Source organism: Eriocheir sinensis, unplaced genomic scaffold, assembly GCF_024679095.1.
Source record: "Eriocheir sinensis breed Jianghai 21 unplaced genomic scaffold, ASM2467909v1 Scaffold23, whole genome shotgun sequence".
Taxonomy (NCBI): domain Eukaryota; kingdom Metazoa; phylum Arthropoda; class Malacostraca; order Decapoda; family Varunidae; genus Eriocheir; species Eriocheir sinensis.
Window position 1 is genome coordinate 922,349 of NW_026111532.1, and position 9,217 is coordinate 931,565.

Sequence of the window (9,217 nt, forward strand, 5' to 3'; positions counted from 1 at the left end):
TTTTCACTCCTCTTTTCACTCTTGCAGCTACATCACCATCACTGTTCTCGCTTTCCTTCCTCTCTGCTCCTAATCATCAGTGTCTTCTCTCTCTCCTCCTCTTCTTCATCAGCAGAGACGTCGCAGGAAATCAAGTTATCCAGGACAGGAGAAGCCAACCCGGAGTCTATCGTGATGGAGGAGATTCGGCCGCTCACCGCTGCCACCGCCGCCACCACCCTCACAGTCGCCTCCAGGGATGACTTCAACTCGGCGGTGGACTCGCAGACGGAGCTGGTGACGACGCCATTAGCCCACTCCCCAGAGCACCCACTCCCCCCACAGCAGGAGGATGGGATGACGGCGCCCGCTGCCTCATCTTCCTCAGGACAGGCTCTTGAGGACACGCATGCCGCCGGGGCACTAAACTCCACCACTATCTTTCACCCTCTCTATAGCTTTCCCGAGGCGGGGGAGGCGGGGGAGAAGCAGTCGAGAAATGGCAGTGTTGTTGACGGACAGAGAGCTTCGGCGGGCGGGGGAGCCGGGGACGGGGGTGAGGAAGTAAGCATGGTCTCCTCCCCCACAGATTCAGGCGTGATGCCACCCGACTCGCTGCGAGACAGTTCCGTAAAGAGTCAAGGGAGAGGAAAGAGAGCGAGCGAGCCAGAGATGCAGCCGTTAGCAGAAACCCTGTTGGACCACACAAAGCTCTCACCGGCGGGTATGGAGGCGTCGCTCTCCTCGCTGCTGACGAGTCCAGCGAAGTCAGCCTTGCCCACCCAGCACGCCACCGAGGACGTCAGCCCCGGGGACGCGCCACGCCCGACGGTTCATATATAGGGAGGCGCTGTTTGGAGGCCTCAGCGGTAGTCCATCACATCCTCGATGTTGCCGACACGCCGCGCCTCCACATCACGTCTCACGCACCTCATCGTTATCATCATCAGAGCGGCGTGGCAGAAACATCCATGTCTCACACCTCTCCATGCCGCTCCGCCCACCATCACCACCACCACCATTGCCGTATCATTATCTCTTCACGCTGAAACGGACAATCATTGCAGCAAATCCCTCTCGCACCGCACTACAATGAATATATTTTACGCTCCAGAGATTTGTGTCATGTATGTTTCATTTCCTCGCTTGACGGAGGCTTTTTGGCGTCTCTTCTGTACCCCGGAAGCGTGTCGCTGGCCGTGAAAACAAGATAACGGCGATTCACGAGGAGCGGCGGCGAGGCATCAGAGGAAGGGGACGATAAGCGAACAGCAATGGAAAGTGACACGTGGGATAAAAAGGCTCCTGAGTACACTTTGATACACGATTGCATTTTCCATTAGCAGACACGACGGATCCCAAAAACGGAGACGTGGGTGCCAGCGTGTTGGCACGAGCACATGTTTCTTACAGGGTTCCTTCGCCACGTGTGTCTCGAGGCGGGCTGTGTGAAGCGTCCCGAGGAAGTGAGTGAATGAATACGAAATGATAATGAGCCAGAATTCCGACGTCACATGGCGAGTGTACTGTGTGAGGCGTTCCTTGGTGTGACAGATCTCCTCGAACTAACAGAAGTGGCGGTATAACTTAAAACTCGTTCCCCTTGTTTAGAAATGAAAGGTGAGCGAGTAAGTCTCTCAAATGGCAACGAAAGACAAGAGAACGAACTGCCACACGTAATAGGAAGTGGCAGGAATCATCCACTGTGTTTCTCGTTACGCGTTCGGGTAATAAATGAAGGCGGATCGGCGGCATCTGTCACAATGAATATCTTTCCTTCCAGAGAAGTTCATACGCCAGGCAATCAGAGGGAGCAAGGCGCGTGACAGGAAGTGGCAGGGGGTCACTAGTTTGCTTCCCTATCCACGTGCAGGAAAGAAATGAAGGCGAATGGATAAGCGTCGCTGGAAATATCAAGCATAGGGGGATATACGAACTGACATGCGAGGTAGGATGAGGTGAAGGAAAATGTTGCTGTTCCCTTCCCACCACGAGAAACAAATGAAGGTGGATGTATACGTGAATGCCGTCCCCTAAAAACGTGTAATAGTCCATGCGTGAATATTCTTCTTTACACAATAAGGCGAAGGGTGAATGGAAACCCTCAGCTGTGGATGGCGTTCTGGCGTTCATGTGAAAAAGAAGAAAAAACCCGGACAGCATTGTATGAGTTATAAAAAAGAAATAATGATAGAGGGTCAGCGAGGGGGAATGATTTAGTACCCGAAACGTGTGTGTGATATAAAAAAGAATAAAAGTTGAAGGGGAACGAGGAGAACTGATGTACCAGGACGTGTTTCGGGTGTGATTACGAGGCCGTTGTGGAGTCCGTCAGTGAGGGAAATAGTGTATGACAGGCGGGTGAGTAACATGATGTGTGCTGAGGCTGGTGAGTGATGGAAACCTGTGACGACTGCAGCAGAGAGAAGGAAAACACGAGCAGGGAAAAACAACCTTGATGGGAGAGTTTGATATGACGCCTCAGCTGGATCTGCGGCGATGATTCCAGCACCGACAATTAGGCAAAACAACAGACTAACGAGGTGGAAGAACTGTATTGATGGTGCATAAGACAGCTAAACACTTAGGCGGCCGCTGCTTTCTGCGCCACCTGCTGCTTTCACTTTAGTAATGATAATAGTAAGAAGATAACTGACTAGAGGGGAAAAAGACCACATAATGTATCGTGACACAGGTTGACTTCTGCCCCACCGAAATCACAGACAACCCAACGACTGAACGGAAAGAGAAATAACCACAGTGAAAGTGCATAATACATCATTGAACTAGAGCGACAGCAGCCAAGATCCACGAAGCAAGACCATCATAGAAAAGAAAGAGAAATAATCAACGAGTAATAGACTAAACCCAACAGGAATACTTAGCCAACAAAATATCTGGGTGAAGTAGGAGCGGAATAAAGGAATAGAGGACGAGAACAGAGGCAAGAAGGGTATATAAGGCGGCCACTCGTCTCACCAATACTATCTTAACACCGTCGCATTGTACTGACGAAAACAAGGCTTATGAACCACTCACGGTCACCCTCCCTCGTCTAGCGCACCGCCAGCCTCCTGAACACACACTGAATGTTACTCACGCTTGTCAAACACATGATAACGGGAGCTGCGGGAAATTCTGCTGCTCAGTAAACAATGGTCAAACGAGTTACATGGACAGAGGGATAGAGAGAGGCTGAGGGAATGAGAAACGACGGGAGGCGGAATATATAGAAATCGGAGGAGGAAAAAAAGGAAGACCCTATATCTAAGGAGACTACAAACCAACCACCACCTGTCAGCTGCAAGTTAGACCAGAAGGAGACTCCGTTTGTGTTTACTCAGCCGCTGTTGCTTCGTCAAAGGAAACGTATTGATGGACTTAGCGGCTATACTTTAACATTCCGTTTTCGAGTGTGGCGCAAGGGACTTGAGATTACTGCAGGAGCTTAACATGTGTGATTTACTTTACTCAATTTACATTAACGTCGCCCACTCCAGCCTTTCCTAGCGTTAACCAATCACGAGCCGCCTTAGATGGAAAAAGGGGCGTGGCGTGGTGTGGGCCAGCTAGTGATATGTACTTAATGGGAAAGGGGGAGGAGCCTATTCGCCTTGTTAGTGTGGATGGAGTATGATATGTAGGCTATGCGGCTCAATGTGGCTGCCTTGATAACTTATTCTTCGTGTCCCTCGTTCGAATCCAACCAGTGTCTTTTCTACTACTGCTAAACCTCTATTCTTCCTCCTCCTCCTCCTTTTCCTCCTTCGAATCTCACTTTCTTTCATTTATTCTCCATTTTCCTCTTTCTCCATCATTTATTCTAATCTCTACCACTCTTTCATCCCTCTTCCTTCTCTTCCTTCTCCTCCTCCATCCATTCCTTCATACTTCTCTTGCTCCTTATCCTTCTCCTATCTTTTACGTAACATACACCCTCCTCCTCCTCCCTCCTCCTCCTACTCCTCCTATTCCTCCTCCTCCTCCTCTCCCTGATCCAGCTTCCACGTCCGACAATTATCATCTTTTTCCACTGAGAAGGGTAAGAGTGGCCAATCTTTTTCGTGCGCCGTCTTTGTGATAACGAATGTTCAACTGAAGTGTCTGTGGACTTTTGTAAACCAGTTAGAAGGGAACCTATTGTCAGACGGGAGAGAGACAGAGATAAATGAATAGAAATATAGATAGATAAAGGTATATAGATAGGTAGACAGAGAGGCAGAGAGATAAAGAGGGAAGGAGAGAGTCTACGGATATAATGAAATATGAAAAGCTGCTTCCGTAGAGTTTTATAGGGAAGAAAATATGTGATTTCTATAGATTTTCACACCACACAGACACTCAAACAGATAGAGAGAGAGAGAGAGAGAGAGAGAGAGAGAGAGAGAGAGAGAGAGAGAGAGAGAGAGAGAGAGAGAGAGAGAGAGAGAGAGAGAGAGAGAGAGAGAGAGAGAGAGAGAGAGAGAGAGAGAGAGAGAGAGAGAGAGAGAGAGAGAGAGAGAGAGAGAGAGAGAGAGAGAGAGAGAGCAAAATTGACTCAAACAAGATAATTATAAGGTAAAAAAAACAGAAACAAAAGAAAACACAATAATTTATTTTCTTGGACTTTGTGCGGACGGTGATTCGCTTACTTAGATACTCCCTCTCTCCTCTTATACAGCTCACTCTTCCTCCTCCTCCTCCTCCTGCTCCTCCTCCTCCTCCTCCTCCTCCTACCTCCCCATCTCCTCACCATCACCACCATCCTTTCCTTTCTTATCCCAGCATTTATTTTCCCTTCCCTCTCTCTTCCTCTTCTCCTCCTTCTTCCCTCGTCACTCTCTTCTTTCTTATATTCCCCGTAACTAACCTCCCTTTCCCACCTCTATCTCTATATCTTATCTATTTCTCACCTTTAACCTTACTTCTGTCGCCTTCTCACTCCCTATCATCACTTCACCTCATATGATTCTCCTTCTTATATTAGCTGTTATTCGTACGCATCCCTTCCCTTCTTTCCTTTTCCTTCTTCCATCATTCTCTCTTTTCCCTTCCTTCCTTTAACATATCTTTCTCTCTCTTTCTCTCTTCCTTCATCCGTCTTATGCAACTCACCCCTTCTCTTTTTCCTTCTCCTTCTTACTTCATTAATCATGCTCACCTCCCTTTTGTTCTGATTCCCTCGCTCATTCCTCCCCTTTACTCTCCCCTACCTTAATCTCTCTCGATATCCTCTGACCTTAATCTAAAGTTTCCACACTGACCATCCCAAACGTTCGATCCTGTAAAGTTAGGCTCCACTCCCTCCCTCTCTCTCTTCTCCTTCTCCCTCTCCATGTTATTCTCTCCCTTGTCTCTCCACGAAGGAAAGTTAGGCACCACTCTCTCCCTCTCTCCCTCTCCCTCACCTCTCTCCTTCTTCTACCTCTTCTCTCTCCCTCTCGTTCTCCTCCTTGTTTCTCTACGAAGGCTTAACCACGTGCTTCAAGTTTTACTCTAAAGGGCAAAAGGGTGAGAGGCAGATGTTCCTTTTTTATGTGTTTTCTGAGCCCCCTCTCACCCCTTGCTCCATTTGTATGTCCTTCTCTCCCACTCTCTCGTTCTTTTTCTCTCTTTTTCTCCTTTTCTCCTTCGCTCTCACTGTCTCTCACTGTTTTTTTTTTGTACTTTCCGATTTTTCTAACTCTTTCAAATACACATAGGGACACATTTACATACATACACATACACTAAAAAACATACCTACATACAAACATGCATTCATACATGATATCTGATGCGCACAGAGACGTCCAAGGTTGGCTACTCCTCATTATATTACTATTACAATAATTATCTCTATTTTCATCATTATTCTTATCATTATTATTACTACTGTTTCGTTTTTTTATTCCTGTCATATCACGTGTTTGTTGTTGTGTGTCGTGGCAAATTATATGGTATCAATAAAGAATATATATCTCTATTAACCTAAAACGGAGCATCGGCTGTCTTTTCTTTTCCTTGTACTGGGTGACGGAATTTTGGATCATCATTATCATCAAACGTAGTGGAAGAGAGGTTAAGAGGCAGGAAGTAAGGGATGGAGAAAGACAGCGAAGGTAGAGTGTGCGTAATTTAGGTTAATGTTAGGATGGCGAAAGGGACTGGAGGGAAGGTAGAATGTACGTAGCTAGGTTAATGTTATGGTGGAGAAAGGGACTGGAGGAAGGGACAAAGTGAAAGAAAAAGGGGAAAGAGAAGAAAGGGATTGAAAGGAAGGGAGGTGGAAAATCAGTCAGGTTGATGCATTGTTAGAGGAAAAGCCTGCGAAAGAGAGTCGAGAAGGGAGAGTACAGAGAGCCATTATTAGTGTTAAACATAGTGGAGCAGAAGGAAAGAGACAGGAGAGAAGGGAGCGAAAGAGAGACAGGAAGGGCAGAAATAAGTTACGTTAATGTATTGTTAAGGGAAGGGATTGCGGAGGACTGAAAGGAAAGGTAAGTACAGAGAGTTATTTTCGTTAATATTAAAAAAAAGGGAAAGACAAAAGAAGGAAACGATCAAGAGGGAGACAGGAAGGGTAGAAATCAGGTACGTTAATGTATTGTTATGAGAAGGGATTGCAGAGGACTAGAAGGAAAAGTAAGTACAGAGGTTACTCGACACGGTGACATTACGTTCGAGCCCTGAAGCGCCTGTCCCGAGGGAAGAGGCGCCGAGCAGTCAAATAAATCTTTCTCTAATTCGTCTGTAGTAGCGGAAAAAACAAACACACATAAATTAATAACTCCCGGCTCTCCTTTCTTTCATTCTCTTTCCTGTCCTTGCCTTTCCTTCTTTCCTCTTCCCTTCAAACTTCAGCCAGAGTCTCTCGCGTTGGAAAACAGAAAGAGCTGGAAAAAATATGTACATGTGTGAGAAGTCAAAAAAAAAATGAGCTATGAAAAATTGGTATATAAAAAATGAGAAATGGAAGCGTTGTCAGAATACGAAATACGGAAAACCAGTAACGTTATTGGACTCTTTCGTACTTATGGAAAATTCAGTCGCGTTGGAAGGCGAAGAGAAGAGGAATATATATATATATATATATATATATATATATATATATATATATATATATATATATATATATATATATATATATATATATATATATATATAAAGATTCTTCAAAATGATGTTTTCTATGCCCTCTCTGGCCTCAATCCTCAGAAGGTTTATGGACCTGATGGAGTGCCTCCTATTGTCCTTAAAAACTGTGCCTCCGTGCTGTCACCCTGCCTGGTCAAACTCTTTCGCCTCTGCCTGTCAACATCTACCTTTCCTTCTTGCTGGAAGTATGCCTTCATACAGCCTATACCTAAGAAGGGTGACGGCTCCAATCCCTCAAACTACCGTCCTATAGCTTTACTTTCTTGTCTATCTAAAGCTTTTGAATCAATCCTTAACCGGAAGATTCAAAAGCACCTTTCCACTTCTGACCTTCTATCTGATCGCCAGTACGGGCTCCGCAAGGGGCCCTCAACTGGTGATCTCCTAGCCTTCTTAACTGACTCTTGGTCATCCTCTCTTACCCGTTTCGGTGAAACTTTTGCTATTGCGCTGGACATATCAAAAGCTTTTGATAGGGTCTGGCACAAATCTTTGCTTTCCAAACTACCCTCCTACGGTTTCTATCCTTCTCTCTGTACCTTTATCTCCAGTTTCCTTTCTGACCGTTCTATTTCTGCCGTGGTAGACGGTCACTGTTCTTCCCCTAAATCTATTAACAGTGGTGTCCCACAGGGTTCTGTCCTATCTCCCACTCTTTTTCTGTTGTTCATTGATGATCTTCTTTCCAAAACGAACTGTCCTATCCATTCCTACGCCGATGATTCCACTCTGCATTACTCAACTTCTTTTAATAGAAGACCCACCCTACAGGAACTTAACGACCCAAGGCTGGAGGCTGCAGAACGCTTAGCCTCAGCCCTTACTATTATTTCCGATTGGGGCAAGAAGAACCTGGTGTCCTTCAACGCCTCAAAAACACAGTTTCCCCACCTATCCACTCGACACAATCTTCCAAACAACTATCCCCTATTCTTTGACAACACCCAGCTATCACCTTCCTCAACACTAAACATCCTCGGTCTATCGTTAACTCAAAATCTCAACTGGAAACTTCATATCTCATCTCTTACTAAATCAGCTTCCTCGAGGCTGGGCGTTCTGTACCGTCTCCGCCAGTTCTTCTCCCCTGCACAGTTGCTGTCAATATACAGGGGCCTTGTCCGCCCTCGTATGGAGTATGCATCTCATGTGTGGGGGGGCTCCACTCACACAGCTCTTCTGGACAGAGTGGAGGCTAAGGCTCTTCGTCTCATCAGCTCTCCTCCTCATACTGATAGTCTTCTACCTCTTAAATTCCGCCGCAATGTTGCCTCTCTTTCTATCTTCTATCGATATTTCCACGCTGACTGCTCTTCTGAACTTGCCAACTGCATGCCTCCCCCCCTCCCGCGGCCCCGCTGCACTCGACTTTCTACTCATGCTCATCCCTATACTGTCCAAACCCCTTATGGAAGAGTTAACCAGCATCTTCACTCTTTCACCCCTCACGCTGGTAAACTCTGGAACAATCTTCCGTCATCTGTATTTCCTCCTGCCTACGACTTGAACTCTTTCAAGAGGAGGGTATCAGGACACCTCTCCTCCCGTATTTGATCTTGCTTTCGGCCACCTCTTTTGTTTCTTTTTTAGGAGCAGCGAGTAGCGGGCTTTTTTTTATTATTGTTTTCTTTTTTTGTGTGCCGTTGAGCTGCCTCCTTTGTTGTAAAAAAAAAATATATATATATAGTCACGAGGGAAGAGACGCCGAGCAGTCAAACAAATCTTTCTCTAATTTGTCTAATAAACACACATAAATTAATGACTCGCGGCGAAGTGAATAAAAACCAACGACTTGGAGAAAAAAAAAAACAAGGCAACAAACGACTCTTTTGACGAACAGTAAAACAACAACTCAGTAACAAAAATAAAAGTGGATAAATTCACACTAACGAACGAAAAAAAAAGAAAGAAAAATGACAAAAAAACAAAACAACAAAGGAAAAACAACAACAGTACGAACAAAAATGATTTAAAAGAAAACTCATACAAAAAACTAGAACAATACTCTTCAACGATTAATAATACATTCACAAAATAACTTAATACTTCACCGGCTTTCAGGAAAACATGCAAAGCAGATATATAATTACTCTGATGCTCATTTGTCTGTCTTTTTGAATGA

At 45.4% G+C, this 9,217-nt stretch overlaps 1 protein-coding gene across 2 annotated transcripts in view; it reads left to right on the forward strand.

Moving 5' to 3' along the window:
- Positions 1-4,333, forward strand: part of LOC126990960 (rhodopsin, G0-coupled-like) — a 68,478-nt gene extending 64,145 nt beyond the window's left edge. The window contains exon 9 of one of the 2 annotated variants that reach the window (XM_050849589.1): positions 113-4,333. In XM_050849589.1, coding sequence (XP_050705546.1) covers positions 113-822 — 710 coding nt within the window. In that variant the 3' untranslated portion in view covers positions 823-4,333. The remainder of the gene's footprint in view (positions 1-112) is intronic. The other variant, XM_050849590.1, reaches the window with a different exon arrangement.
- Positions 4,334-9,217: the final 4,884 nt, after the last annotated feature.